The sequence below is a fragment of the Cricetulus griseus genome, chromosome 4 (genome assembly GCF_003668045.3).
Source record: "Cricetulus griseus strain 17A/GY chromosome 4, alternate assembly CriGri-PICRH-1.0, whole genome shotgun sequence".
Taxonomy (NCBI): Eukaryota; Metazoa; Chordata; class Mammalia; order Rodentia; family Cricetidae; genus Cricetulus; species Cricetulus griseus.
The window spans coordinates 82,595,929-82,611,927 of NC_048597.1; the positions used below are offsets into that span (position 1 = coordinate 82,595,929).

A 15,999-nucleotide genomic window follows, 5' to 3' on the forward strand; every position below is an offset into this window, starting at 1 on the left:
ATGCCCACCTATAGGGACTTTCCGATAATGAAAATCATAACCTCGGATGGCTTCTCCAGCTTTGAGCCCTGTTCTGTATCTAATGGTCTTCGTGGTACCATACTCTTGCCAAGTGAACTTTCTGGCCACCCTCCAGTGCATCTGTAGTTTGTTTTTTTTTTTTTCCGGCTTCTATCATATTTACCCTAGGCTTCAACAAATCTCTAGTAGCCTTGACCAGGGGTCTTCCCAACACTACAGCTATACCTACAAGGCCACTCAGGCTTCTGTTCCATCTCTGCTTCCTTTCCCTTCTGAGTAAAGCAACACTGATATAGAGTTGTTGGCCCCTGTCCTCCCCCGTGGAAGGTCAGACCCCTGGAGACTTACTTCTAGATTCCCAGGACTTCCACAGAGCTAGTGAACAATAGGAAATCAGTATGCAATAACCAATGCCAACAGTTACCTAGTGTCCAACCTTTCATCAAAGACGCAGAACTGTGGAGCTGGGGCAGTCACACTACATTCAGGAAGCCCTTATGCTTGGGGAGGTATCAGGAGTTAAAACTTAAAAAACCAGACTTACTTATGAATAGAAAAAGTCTGTTCCTTCCCCAAATACCCAAAACAATAAGCATTGTAAAGCAGAGGGCATGGTACAATCTGGATGAGTATGCACTGAAAATGCAGGACGCTTCTAACACAGCACCAGGAGACTAAGTCAGGCAGGACGGCCCAACAGTGGGCTCCCACCAATGCTGAGATGAGTGACATGTTTTCCAAAGATTTGAATAAAGCAGCAGAGGAAAACATGCAATGGATAATGTAGTCAACTGGCTTTTATCTGTGTACCCACATGCAAATCTAAAGGAGAATCCAAAAGCCTGAGGTAAATATTAATGTTTTCCAAAGCATATTTACAGATGCCACCAGTATCAAGTAATACTCTTTCCTAGTAAATTTATTTCTGAAGCTGAGGGGAAAAAAAAAAAAAGAAACTTACAAGAAGCCACATTTGTTGTAAATAGTTATTCTGCATCCATCTCATTGAAACATGCATTTAATAGGTCTGTTGCTTTATCACTTTACTCTACCTAGATATAAAAAACTTCAGAAAATGTTATTCAAAAAAACACTACAAAAAATTGTCTCAGGTTTTGGCAAATAAACATTGCATAGGATGGTCAAAACACTAACTTCAGGGCCTGGGCCACAACTGGCATAAGCTTTGGATCCAAGATTCAGCACTGCACAAGGAAAGTTAAGTGCATGTGTGTATGCATGTGCGTGTGTGTGCGTGTGCGTGTGCGCGCGCACACGCTCGAGCGTGTGCTCGTACATGCATGTATGTGCACTCAGTTTGACCTGTGTCCAGCCTGAGTCAATCAACATTTAGGTAAAACAAGTCATCATGCATTTAAAAAGCACAGGCAATCTATGTTAAAAGCCAATAAACAGAAGCCGGGCGGTGGTGGCACACACCTTTAGTCCCAGCACTCGGGAGGCAGAGGCAGGCAGATCTCTGTGAGTTCCAGGACAGCCTGGTCTACAAGAGCTAGTTCCAGGACAACCTCCAAAGCCACAGGGAAACCCTGTCTCGAAAAACAAACAAAAAAACAAACAGGCCAATAAAAAGCATACTACTCCATACATGAAAAATAACATGGGCTCTGTGCAAACACAGAAGCACGATGCGCATCTCTAAAGCAGTTACCAAGAAAAGATGGATCATGACCATGCACAAAAGCTTCCCACCCAACACATTTCCAATGGTGACCATCCGTACAGACAAGAACACCAAAATCCCATTAGCTTAATCCACATTCCAAAAGGTTGATCTGAATTTCTATTTTCTTTTTTGAGACAAGGTTTGATTATGTGGCTCTGGCTGTCCTGAACTCGCTCTGTAGACCAGGATGGCCTCGAACTCACAAAGATCTGCCTGCCTCTGTGTCCTGGGTATCTGGCTTGAGTTTCTTATAAACAGAAAACTCCTCGCACATCTGGAATCTAAACAAGTACACAGCTGGGGGGTGGGAGGGGGGGATGTGGTCTGTGCACAGAACTCAAATGTGTTGCATTTGTGAGGTAATGAACACTTCTGAGTCAAGAATGCCATTCAGGTGGGGCTCCTTATGTCAGGAAATAGCACTTACTAGGCTCATTTCAGTTCACTCAATGAACATTAGCATATTCAACACCAATCTTAAAGATCTCTTCAATCATACTTCTTCGGGTATAGATTTGATAGCTAGATCCAACTAAACAATTCAATCCTGTCTACATGGATTGAAATATCCAGAGCCAACAGAAGACTGGAGCCCACAGGTTCCCAGCTCTCACTCATGCTTCTGGGGGAGCAGCCTATCACGAGATAGTGCTTGTTTATGGATCAAGGAAGCCAAAGCTTCCCAGGAACTCTCTAACCTTGGGCAAACTGTGGCACATTTCATGGCTATGTCTTGTAAAATTAAATGAAAATATCTCAAATAAGAAAGAGGTGGGGCTTCTCAGTAGTTATTTTTAGAGATGAGGATAAATAAACATTTACCAATTCTAAACCGGAATGGTCTCACCTTCTGTGATTTTTGTTTTGTGGCCAAAGTGAGAGAAATGATAGAATCATTATTATTGAATAAAAGGTGTGGGCTATACAAACAGAATCTTTCCCTAAAAAGCAATGTTCTCTCTACCTAAGATGGTTTTAAAAGATAAATTAATTAACATAGGAAAGCTATGTGCAACTCAAGAATCACATTCTATGGAAAATGTGTGTTTTATTTTGCTTTGTGGGTATGGAAGCTGGGAATCGGCTTTCATGTCCAGGCTGTCCACAAACTAGCTATGTCCATGTCCCAGCCTCCTGAACGCTGAGATTCTAGGTACAAACTATACAAGGCAAAAAAATTCATTCTTGACAGAAGTATCAAGAGAGCAAAAGGGGGAAAGAGTTTCTCACTCCCTGGCACATGGGATTTTATCTGAGTAACACTGGCCACGCCCCCATCAATCACTACTAAGCTACACCCCTTGAAGACCCGAGCCCCACATCTCTGCTTCCCCACAGGCTACATGTTTAAACGCTTGGGTCTCACAGCTGATGCTGTACAGAAGTGAGTGGAGCCCTTCCTACAGGCAGCAGACACTGGGGAAGATGGCAACTTTTACAACCTGGCCCCACTTCCTGTTCTTTCTCTCTCTTGTGTAGGGCTAAAATATGACCTCTGCCAGGCAGCCCCTCCTGCTCCTGCTACCATGCCTTCCTGACACTATGGACTACACTCCCTATACTCCCCTCTGGAACTGTAAATCCTAACAAACTCTTTCTCCCCTAGCTTGCTTCTGTCACAGTACTCTTTCACAGCAACAGGGAAGTCACCAATAAAACAGCTAACAGTGTGAGGCATGAAGAGACCATGTTCATAAATACCTGAGTTACAGCGTGCTCTACCTTACCTTCCAAGGACACATGAGCAATAGTACACGGGAACTAGAAGAATTACCATTTTCTTTTCGCAACCGTGTGATGAATTTCTTGGGCGGGATCACGCCAACCTTCTTCTTCTGGGTGGCAATGCTGTGGAAGAGGTCTGCCAGGCACGTGAGAAGGTTTTCCTTTTTTCTGGGCTGGCTCTTGTATGCTAGAACTTTTTCCCGAAATGGACGACAGAAATAAAGTGCTTGAAGAACTGAGTTGCAGTAGCAGGTATTCCCAAACTACAAGAGGAAAGAAGGGCTCTGTTAAATGCAGAGTGCAGCCATGGAAAAAGCCTGGCTAAGGCAGATGACCACACAATCTTCTCTTCTAAATTCCCATGATGGCTAACAATGGTTGTATATAGGTATTCTATATATCATGCTTTTAAAAATATAATTCACAAGCTGGGTGTGGCCTCTAATCCTAGCATTCCAGAGGCAGAGACAGGCAGATTTCTGTGAATTTGAGGCCAGCCTGGTCTACAGAGTGAGTTCCAGGACAGCCAGGGCTGCACAGAAGAATCCTGTTTCAAAATCAACAACAACAAAAACTTCACCAAAAACTCTTCCAAGAAATATAATAAAGTAAGATTTTTCTATCAAGATCTCTCAGGTGCTACATACCAAGCACAAATGAAGAACAAAAGCTAAAAACCAAGCTGGCTGGGAATGCTGGCTATGGAAGAGACAGTCTAATAACTGCCAAGGCTGAGAGCCTTCTAGAGAAGGCCACAGTCCACCCTCAACAATGGAGTCGCCTCTTGTTGGTCGTGGGAATGCACTGCTGTGTGCTGCTCAACTTCTACTTCCTCCCTTCAGACAGCACGGGGACACCGCCTTACAGAGTGAACAGGTGGTTTGGTAATGACCTCCCTCTCCCTCACCCCTCTCGGAGGTAAATACGGTCATCCCGTGTCAAACTGAAAGCAAATACAGAATCCGTGTGGAGTAACTGCTGGCTAGGAGGCAGAACCAGGTGCAGCCCGCAGTTCCAGAGAAAAAAAGCTCAAGCCTGGCCACAGCAAACCTCCTGTTCAAATTCTCTTCTTCCAAGACACTGAGCAAATAGAAACCCGCAGACCCACTAAGATACACAGCAGAATTAGGATCTCTTTTAAAGAAATCTGAGAAAAAAGATATAAAAGCCTTTGAGAACATGTGACTGGCCATCTTCACACCTGCTCGGCAGGCAGAGCCAAGCACTGGCTTCAGAAAGATGCTGTGAAATAAAATACTTTCCCAGGACAGCTACTCAACAGTCTGCCTACCTCCCGACAAAAGTGCACCTGCAGCATACACACCACTAAGAGCCATTATTAATTAAAGTAGAATCTCTATCACAACCATGGAATCTAACAATCAGCACACTCTGGTGCTGGCAACTGAAAAGACACAGAATCCACAATTTGGACAATAATACCCAGCATTTGGATATCCTTAACAGAGGAATTTGACAACTTCCACAGAAATAAGAGAAAAGCAAAACATCACCTCATAGTTACATCAGAAAAGTTAAGACAAAGAGGACTCACTGTAAAACTACAAGCAGCAATGGTACAGGCTGAGAAACCAGAGGGCATCTGTAACATGTACACGTATAGCTCTTTGTCCAGATTAGTATTGCTGCAGTGAAACACCATGACCAAAAACAACACTTCCACATCATAGTCCATCACTGAATGAAGTTGGGGCAGGAACTCAAACAGGGCAGGAACCTAGAGGCAGGGGCTAATGCAGAGGCCATGGAGGGGTGCTGCTTACTGGCTTGCTCCTCATGGATTGCTCAACTTGCTTGCAATAGATCCCAGGCCCCCAGCCCAGGGTGCCCCACCCACAATGGGCTGGATCCTCCCCCATCGATCACTAATTAAGAAAATGCCCTACAGGCTTGCCTATGTCCTGGTCTTACAACAATTCCTTAACTCAGGCTCGCTCCTCTCCAAGGATGACTTTAGCTGTGTCAAGGTGACATACAACTATCCAGCACAGGCTCCCACTGAACACACTGCAGAAGTTAACACGCACCCAGGCCCAAGCCCTGCTACTGGACAGTGTTCTTTTCCTTAACGTTAATCAGTTTCATTAAGGAAAACGCCAGTCAGAATTCTTTCTTGACAATCGGTTAATATTCAATCTTCATAATAATTAATAACCCTCCTCTTTTGAGGGGCAGGGAATTGAGACAGGGTCTCACTGTGTAGTCCTGGCTGTCCTGGAACTCACTGTAGACTAGGCTGGCCTCAAACTCAGAGAGATCCACCTGCCTCTGCCTCCAGAGCACTTGGATTGGAGGGGTGTGCCATCACTCCCGACTTTAAAAAGTTCTTTATAAGTTTTATTTTTATTTATGTGTCTGGGTGTTATCTATTATGTGTATGCTGGTGCAACCAGGGCTTAGGGTTAGATCCCCTGGAACTGGAGTTACAGGCGGCCGAGAGCCTACTGACATGGGGTGTCAGGAGTCAAACGCTCCAACCCCTAAAGTACTTTTTAAAATTTATATTATTGTTTATGTGTCTGCAGGCCTGCGTGTGTATGGCAAGCCAGCACCTTTACCCATTCAGCCATCTCCCTGGCCACTATGAAAATTTCCTTCTTCAACCAGCCAGCCCTGGCTTAAGTGACCCCAACCACTCAATTCACCCAAATGTCCAAAGGCTGTTAAAAAATCATTGGGACAGTGGCTGCTCACTTCCACCGGCACTCTACTGCCCTGTTCTTCCCTGTGGGAGCCAACTCCCTTTCCCCACACACTGGTCAGCGGTTGACCACGCCAGTCTCATCACAGTGGGTAGACAGGACACCTGACAATCTAGCTAGGATCCATGGTCCATATTTCCTTGACCAGAAAAATCTCTGGTGTCAATGGAGTATAACCTTCAAGCAGGCTGTGGCTGCCAAGTGAAGTGAGGCACAAGAATGAAATCAATTCACAAGAATACAGACAGAAAGAACATTGTCAGCTAATCAAGTCTGTAACCCACTTTATTCTCTCTTCTCCACACCAAGCCTTGCTCTGAACACTCAGCTCAAACAGTCTAGGAAGGAAATCATAAATTTTAAAAACTTTTTGGGATTTTTCTTAAAGATTTTATTTATTTATTTTTATTATTCATACAGTCTTCTGCCTGCATGCCAGCAGAGGGTACCAGATCTCATTCAAAGGTGGTTGTGAGCCACCATGTGGTTACCGGGAATTGAACTCAGGACCTCTGGAAGAGCAATCAGTGCTCTTAACCACTGAGCCATCTCTCCAGCCCCCGGGATTTTATTTTTATTTTATGTGTATGTATGGGTGCTTTGCCTGCACCTGTCTAAGCACCACAACCATGCAGTGCCCAGGGAGGCCAGAAGAGGGCGTATGATCTCCTGGGACTGCAGTTACAGATGGTTGTGAGCCACCAGTGCTGGGAACCAAACCCAGCTCCTCTACAAGAGCAGCCAGTGCTCTTAACCTCATAACCCTCTTTCCAGCCCCCAGCAATCATAATTCTGCTCCACAGAATCCTCACAATGGAGTCACTGAGCCCAACCTACTTGCATGTACTGAAGAGTGAGTGATGTGGGAGGGCTCAGAATCGCAGGGAGGAAACAACCCTTTCCAGGCAGCTCTACCGAGCACGCCCTTCACCATGAAGACGCCCTGAGAAGCTTGTTGACCCTGCAAACGCCTCCCTGTGAGCACCACAGATGCGCCTGCACAATACTCAACTACCGTCACGGCTCAAGAACAACGCTTTGAAACAATTTAGCCGGTAAAATTTTAAACAGATGTTTAAACACCTGTAACGAAAAACAGATTGACCAGGTGACCATTAACTAGGTTAGGTGCTAGGTTAGGTACTGGAGAGAGGCTCAGTGGTTAATGAGTTCAATTCCCAGCACCCACATGGTGGCTCACAACTGTCTGTAATCAGAGATATGGTGCCCTCTTCTGGCCTGCAGGGATACATGCAGACAGCAGTATACATAATAAATAAATAAATCTTTTTTAAAAAATGCTAGGCTAATTGAAATGTGGTTTATCTCAAGTGCTTGATTCCTACGGGCAACTGCTTGCTTGTTGGTGAGCCTACCATTCATAACCCAAAAAGGACCCCCATAAGGCAGGTCTGGTAGCAATTCTTCCAGTATGTACTTTTTTGTAAAAGCAATTAGGTCTGGAAGTGCAGCTACTTACAGGCTGATGGAAAGAACAAGCATGTCTCTCCTTTAAACAAAAGGCTAAGTGTCTTCTCCCCTCCCTCAGTTCAGAAGCATTAGAAACAGGGCCTTGAGCACACTGCACAAGACTCCACCACCCAGCTATAACCCACCCCACTCCAGAGTTTCCAAAATAGCTCCAAGGATGCAGTATTGTTTACAGGGTTGCCTGCTTGATACCCAAGTTACAGGGACAGTAAAAACTACTTCACATATTAACCTCTGAGCTATCCACGCCACTCTGCACATTACCACCCCCCCCAAGGTCAACACTGGTCTCTTTAGCTGGAGTTTTAATACAGACTTCATCACATACACTAAGAGACAGGAATTCATGCTTTAGGAAAGGACAGTTGTACACCCCAAGTGTGGGTGTTCGTCTCAAGAGAGTTGAGCCAATCTTGGTATTTAAGGGATACCTATGAGTAAGTAGTGTGAGGATTCTAAAAATAAACAAGTGGCAAACTAACAAGAGAGAAGCAGAGAGAGCTGAAAAATAAGAGCTGGACAAAAATGTTAAAGCCACAGAAGAGGGTGAAAGTGTAAATGACAGTGAAGAGCCACTGGCATATCAGAGTAGAGTCCAAGACTCATGGCCATCATAACCCTTGGCTCCCGAAGCCCCTCAGAAGTGACATGGTTTGTAAAAGAGAGAGAGAGAGAGAGAGAGAGAGAGAGAGAGAGAGAGAGAGAGAGACATGAAAGTCATAGCTGTATTTCCTTCCATCCAATGAATTCAATGGTCTCTTCCTATTGGATCCTCCTGTCTATCCTGACCTGACTGATATACAACTCCAAGAGAAGCATAATACTTTTCAAAATTACACCAGCCATGGGTTTTAGTTATCCTTTAGAGGGGGGAAAAAAAAAGTCACACCTCCAAATTAACCAGACCTGAAGATGATACAACTTCATGAACTTCTATAGACAGAGCAGCCAGCCATTCCAGGTGGGGCTACAGAGCTTCACACTGGATTTTACATTTTCACTATCAAATGTATTTTTATGCACTTATCTACCACCAAAACTGAAATATCCATGACAGAGTTAGAACTAGGAGAACAATATCATGTTTTGTTTTGTTTTTAATTTGTTGAGTTTCAGTTGTGTAAAAAAACACATCTAGTTAAACTCCAGAGTTCTCACCGGGCTTTGAGGACGTACACACAGTGGCAGGCACGGGAGGCATTTGCATGGCTGCAGTGACGCCCAAACACACGTGCTACGACTCTCACAGGATCAAGCCATCACTCATCTAGGTATAAGTCAAACCTAGGCTATAAGGAAATTTTTGCCAGAATTGGGAAAATTAAGCTGACAATTTAGAAACTATCCTGAGAGTCTTAAATCCTCAGGCAGCTTCACCTCCTTTCAACTACAGGGAAATTTAAACCCTAAATACACGGTCCCAGCATGGAGTCTAACAACAAAAATTAATGGATGTTCTTTAATGAATGATGAAGAGCACTCATCCAGTGCCCAAAGCATCACGTGACCCTCTAAGGCCAAGTGCCTTTGATACTTACATTGACTAATCCAAAATAGTGCTCGTTGACTGGAAACTGTTCTGGACCAATCTCTTTCTCTAATGCCGAGGCATTGGCGCCCTGTAAAATGAAAACCACAAATCTCAGGATTTACAGTATTTCTATAATATCCAATCATATAGGCATAGAGAGACATCCTTTAAAAGGTAATATTCTTATCACAGCAAATCAACATTAATATAAAAAATGAAGAGTGATGGTTGAAGATGGACAGCTTTTAACCAGATAACTAAATACTAGTTTACAGAAACTAGTCAGGAAGCACACTCCTTCCTCCTAAGCAATCAAAGAAAATTGCTGACTTCTAACACCATGGACTCTGATGGCAATCGCCCCGGAGCTGAAATTCTATGGAAGACAGGCTCTCAGAGTACAGGGCCAGCCAGCACATGCAAAGGAACTCTAAAGGATAGGAGAACCATCTGTGAAATAAATGCTGCCCGGGACTGGACCAGTATCTATAACCCACTGTCCTAGAGGAAGACCCAGAAGTGACAGCCAGATGCCCAAGGGGTGAGCAGCATCAGGCAAAGAAAGGAACTCCAACAAGGAGATACTTCTGGGATCACAAATACTTAAAGAACGAAGCCGGAATCCAACAGACAGAGCAGTCACTCCCTCCCATTCACATCTTTCCTCCTTTGCTCAACACCCAACCTCAGTATGGTGGGCTGCTGCCCTGCTCTGTTCTTGTCCTACCCACTGCCCTCCCCTCCAACTCTCTGCTTTTATCTCTACTCTTTCATTTTCTTCTCCCAGAGAACACAGGCCGGCCTGAGAGCTGGGACTTATCTGATCATAACTATTTTTTAAATAATTTATTTTTGCTATTTTTACTTGTGTGTTGAGTGTATTTAGGATGTGAGCTTAGGTGCTCTTAGAAGCCAGGTCCCCCTCAAGCTGGAGTTACAGGTGTTTTGTGAGCTGTCCGACATGCTGAAGTGTGTGTGCCCTGAACTGCTAAGCAAACTCTCCAGTCCCTGATCCTATTTCTTCCTCTTTCTTTTCAGTCTTCTTTTGGCCAAGACATAATCCAGTTCTACAGGAAGACACCAAGGAAATGTGTCTGACTTGTCCTTGCTGTTGGGAGAACAGGAAGAGGAAACAAATCTCTTCCAGCAATTCATAGCCACAAGCTAACCCTCTTGAAAACCTGTAGCTCTAATCCATGGGTCTGTGTAATTGAGCAGCAGCAGCAAACCCATGCAGGACACGTGGTTCAACAAACCCCTAAATGAACAGTGTCTCCCTACCCCACAAGTGGCAAGATTACCAACACACTTGTGGAAGGTGGAATCAATTCACCCACAAAGAAGCTCAAAGAAACAAAACCTAAGAAATTTAAGTTCAGAGTCAAAAATTACTAACACAGGATTGGAATCATAAAGAGTAAGAGGCAACAAAACACAGAGCACGAGAGATCACAGAGCTGCAAGGAGCAGAAGTGGCCGTAGCGGCAGAGAGAAAAGCCAACAGCTGCCAACAAAGAGCAGCTCCTTGGCATGAGCCTGAGACTCTAAAGGTCAACCCGGTAAAGACACTGGGAACAATCCCAGCATTACAATAACTAGCATCCATGTGTCTAAGAACCAAGCAAGGTTGATACTGTGTCAGTTTTAATCCATTTCTTGTCAGCATGTGCCCAACTAAAACTCAAGTTTCATTAAAAATAGAAATGTTTTACAAAAAAGATCCCATCAATCCACTATGTAAGGACTATAGAAACGGGCTTCCTCGAGTACCACCAAACTGTGAAGCTATGGGCCTGAGTCTGGCCTGGGCCACAATATTGATGACTGGACATTTCTCCACATGGACCTGGGTTTCCTGAGGGGTTCTTTCCATCCATAGGTAGGTATGTCAACTCATGACACTTTGTTAACACATGGACTACAGTAGGACAATGTAGGACAATGTAGGACAGTCCACTGAAGACCAAAGTCCAGAACAAAAGACAGGGAGGAGCCAGCATCACAAGCTGATATAGTTATTATAAATATTAAGGTACTGGAGTATATTAGGTATAAATAATTAAGATAAATAGATATTAAGAACTTGTACACCACAAGTGCCAGGTTAGCCTCTCTCAACTACCCAGGAAAAACTCTTGTAAGATGAGGACTTGCCATGTGGAGAGACCATCAAAGGGTGACAATGAAGTTGCAGAGACACCTGGGGCCTGTCACTCTGACAGTAAGTAATAATAGGTTAAACATTGCTGGCAAAGAAGGGGTACCATTTGATGGTTTCCTCACTGACAGGGAAATACAACCAACAAGCCTTCCTCTACCTTTATGAGAAATACAGAATCACACGAAAGCAAGCTGATATCCTGTAATGCTTTCATAAAAATAACTTACTTTAGAATAAACATTATATTCTTAGAAATTAGAAATCTGTCTCTAACAGCCACATCCAAGGCCAGATGTATGTGAGAGTGGGGGTGTCTATGAGGACACCCTCATAGTTTGAAAGTTAATTATAAACAATGTGAAGTTTATATGAGAAGGTAATGTACTTTAGTGAGAATAAATCAAAAGTATAAACTGCAACCCGCTATGGAGAGTGTTAAGTCTGCATTATTGTGCTGGGACACGACACAGCTTTGGTAAACTCTTCATTCTCAGTGTTCTTGTTTCACAGGAGAAAACCCAAGAAATGTTTCTCACTTTCATGTTTCAATCTTTTTCCAATCCAGCATTTTTTGTTGCAAGTTGAACACTGAACAGGGTCAGCTCTGGTCGGTCAGAGCATTGAAGACAACAGCCAAAGCAGACAGGAGAAGCTGCTGTGGGTGAAGAAGCCCTGACCTTGGCAGACTAAGACAGCATCTGCAGACAAGAGCCATGGCGCTGGGAGAAAGCAAGTGGGATGAGGGGGAACAATGCTCTATTCTCACATTTGTCCCCAGACATCCTAAAGACCCACCAAGGTCAACAAATCAGTCACATTCACACCCAGAGCTGAGAAACACCAGAGAAAAGGGCCAGCAGAAGGGCAGCAACAGGGAACATCCTTCTACCCTAACTATACCAAAAGGCTGAGAAGTAGGCAACTCTGAATCTGCACATCTCCCAGAGTCTCATTTTGCTCGGGGAATTTGAGTCTTGAAGTAAAAAGCCACAAACATACACCTTCAACAAGGACTCAGGAGGCAAGGCCCTATGACTTCAAAGCCACTGTGGTCTACATAGAATTCCAGGCCAGCCAAGAGTACACAGGGAGACCCTGTCTTAAAAAACAAAACAAAACAAAAAAAAAAAAACAAAGTGCTGGGTACAGTGGTGCACACCTTTAGTCCCAGCACTCGGAGGCAGAAGCAGGGAGATCTCTATGAATCTGGCCTACATATTGAGTTCCCGGTTAGCCATAGCTATATAGTGAGACCCATCTGGGGGAGGGGGGAGATAAATAAATAAAAAGCAAACAAAACAAAACAGAACCCGTGCTCTAACACTGACTGTCCCAGCCATGAGGACAGCAGTCTGTGCTCTGGGGCATTTGGAATGCACATGAGCCGGGCCAGGCTTTCCCTACAGCTTCATGGTTGGGAAATGAAGGCCCAGCCACACAGCCCACAGGCAGGCCTGCAAGGGCTGGCCGAATGGCAGCTGCCCGTCCTGAGGCTGCACTCCTGACCTAGTTCTCACATGAACCACAACCACGTGATCTCCGTTTTCTCCCTAGCAAGGAAGGGATCAGATCCACGGCAGGCAGTGCAAGCCCACAGCACTGCCACACAGAATCCTAAATGGTATTATAGTGCAGACACAGCTCAAGTCTGAACTTTGAGCTCCACAAAGTCAAAAAATAGAGTAAAGAGCTTCTTTGAAAACATTGTGAAGGAAGAAGACAACACGTGCCTGGTGTCCCAGTAGGTATCATGGAGAATATAAACACAATCTCAGGATGAGAACATGGCACAAAGCCAATTCCTGGTTAAAAAAAAAAAACACAGTACAACTGATAGCACAAACTGGAGCAAAGACTACAATGTCTGCAAGCCTTACTGTCTCTGGGAGATCAAACACTGGACCAAGCTCTATAACGACATCTACGCCTCTGTGACTGCCAAGGCCTTGTCAAAGGTAGTTAGTTACATGCAGGAGGACCCAAAAACCTCCAGCCTCTTCCTGCAAGTCTTCCAAGTTTTTAAGAATGGATTTCTTCTCAGAGGATACTGGAAGTGCTTTGCTTTGTCTTCTACTCACCATCACAGCAGCACATGGGAATCCTGAACATGCAAATCCCATCAGCCGACTCAGAAAACCTTAATCTGTGACTAAGTTAATGGCCAAATGATTGCAAATTTAAGTTTACTCCTAAGTCTCCTGCTGGGCCCGGCTTGTACCAGTCCCATGCTACAGAGGCTATCCATTCCGGACTGATGTCTTTGGGACTGTGACCGAAGCCAGCTGAATGGCCCCGGGGTCCATCCCTGAGTCGGGGAGTGCTGGACAGGGAAACTCTTAGCTATCCCGAGGCGTTAAGGACCAGACACATCGCATCTTGACCTCTCAAGAGGGCTCTCAGGCCATGCTGGAAACTGGAGTCCCGGTTTATTCAAGCATCCTCTTAAATAGCTTTCCAACAGTGACGGTGACCACAGAAGACATCTACTATCATGTATAAAGCTGATATCAAATAATTCTCTTAACCTTAGGGGCACACCTAAACAGTCCCTCGGCATGTAAACAAGCCCTCAGAACAGGTGTGGGCGCACCCAGGGCCTAGGTATGTAGTTATGCAAACCAGGAGACATTCCCCCAATGAGGCCAAGCCATCCAGCAGTAATTAGATGGCATCTGAAAGACAACAGGATAGTCGGGGCCCTGGAAATCTAGCTGAGGTTTAGACCCCAAATCTTTATAATTGGTATTTTTGGGGCACCGACAGTCTCCATATATGTTTCCATTCTCATCCAACAGTAGAGTACATACCACCACATGGTATAAAGAAGGAGGAACAAGTGACATTTGGCTCTTTTTATATTTCATTAATAAAATGAACAACAAAAACAACAGGCATATAACATCAACCCCTAAACCCAAAAGAGCTCCTGAAAATTCAATGTTCCCATCACATGTGTGCTGAAGGTGCAACCTTCCAACCATGTAACTCAGAATCTCAGAGGAAAGTTTATCTATACAACCCATGGCTAAGTGAACTGAGATTCCCCTTCAATTGTCTAAGGCAGCAAAACAACAGAATCATGAGAGGCTCACAGAATGATACCTGACCCTTCCTCCTCCCCCTCCTGCTCTCTCAAATTCATGGCCATACATATGCATAAATACATAAATATAACTTGCTTAGTCCATATAATATTACTTGTGTGTAAATCATTCCAGGGCTGGACAACTGGTACTGGATAACCAATTAGGGGCTCATCCCTAAGAAGACAAAGTCTCCTCCTCTCTACTGAGTAGTGATTAGTTTTCTGTCCCCGTGAGATATCCATGTCAGCATGTCTAATCATAGGTGGTGGACTCGCTTTGGTCTTGTTTAGGCGCCATATTGTGAAAGCTTCCATGTCATTTCTAGAAGACACAATCTCACAGCAGAGTTCCTGGTCCTCTGGCTCTTACAATCTTTCCATACCTTCTTTAGTGATGTCCCTTAAGCCTTAGTTGCCAAAGATTGTGTTGCAGATGGGGCTACGTACCCCTTGATCAGCTTTCTCTGTTTTGACCAGTTGTGGGTTTTTGTAATGTCTCTATTGTAAAGATAAGTGTCTTTGATGAGGAAGGCTTGAGAGCTACATTTATCTGTGGTATAAAGGAAGTACTTAGAGAGCAGTTAGGAATTACACTGCTTTAGTAGGTAGAGGCGGGTTCATGACCTCACCAGACACAGGTAGTTATCGACATTTAGTTCCCTCCTATTGAGCAGGCCTTTAAGTCCGATTAGACAGCTGCTGGTTGCCACCAAGATATACATTCCACTACTACACCCTGCCATGCTGGACACTGTTGTGGTTCCCAGGCGTAAAGGTTGGGTAGCACTATTGGCTGTGTCCCTCCCTTGGAAGCTTGCATAGCACCTTCCAGTACTAGGAAAGCTTGTCCTCAGGGAGGAGGAGGCTCTCATGTCAGACCCTGATCACATCCTCTAAATCTAAACTGAGACTAGGCCAGGCGGTGGTGGTGCATGCCTTTAGTCCCAGCACTTGGGAGGCAGAAGCAGGGGAATCTCTGTGAGTTAGAGACCAGCCTGGTCTACAAGAGCTAGTTCCAGGACAGGCTCCAAAGCCACAGAGAAACCCTGTCTAGAAACCCTAGTCACACAGGTCTATTTAGTCTAAACTCACTGAGATATAAGCTTAGGTGAAGTTTCCAATTGTCAAGTCAGTATGGTTATAAAGTTTTAGAATATAAGATCTTGAATCTACATCACTGTCTTAGTTCTGATTTCTATTTAATTGGGGTGACTCACTCACAGTTTCAGAGGTTTGGTCCATTATCATTATGACAGGAGGCATGGCAGGGAGCATACAGGCAGACATGATGCTGGCCACATCTTGATCAGAGGGCAACAGCAAGTCCACTCAGACACTGAGCAGTATCCTGAGCATAGGAAAATCTCAAAGTCCGCCCCTACAATGACACACTTCCTCCAACAAGGTCATACCCACTCCAACAAAGCCACAACTCCTAATAGTGCCACTCCCTGAGATTATGGGGACCAATTACATTGAAACTACCACAATCACCAAGCACATTAAACATATATTTCATGCTTGTTATACCTATAAGCATAATGATCACCTATAATAGAATAACTACCATTTACT

At 44.4% G+C, this 15,999-nt stretch overlaps 1 protein-coding gene across 3 annotated transcripts in view; it reads right to left on the reverse strand.

Annotated features, from left to right (window-relative positions):
- Usp12 (ubiquitin specific peptidase 12) overlaps positions 1–15,999 on the reverse strand; it is a 56,325-nt gene that overhangs the window by 18,497 nt on the left and 21,829 nt on the right. For 2 of the 3 annotated variants that reach the window (XM_027413676.2, XM_035443173.1), the window contains exons 2-3: positions 9,186–9,266; positions 3,483–3,696 (exon numbers count right to left, since the gene is read on the reverse strand). In XM_027413676.2, the coding sequence (XP_027269477.1) occupies positions 3,483–3,696; positions 9,186–9,266 (295 nt within the window). Of the gene's footprint in view, positions 1–3,435; positions 3,697–9,185; positions 9,267–15,999 lie in introns of those variants that run through there. The other variant, XM_027413677.1, reaches the window with a different exon arrangement.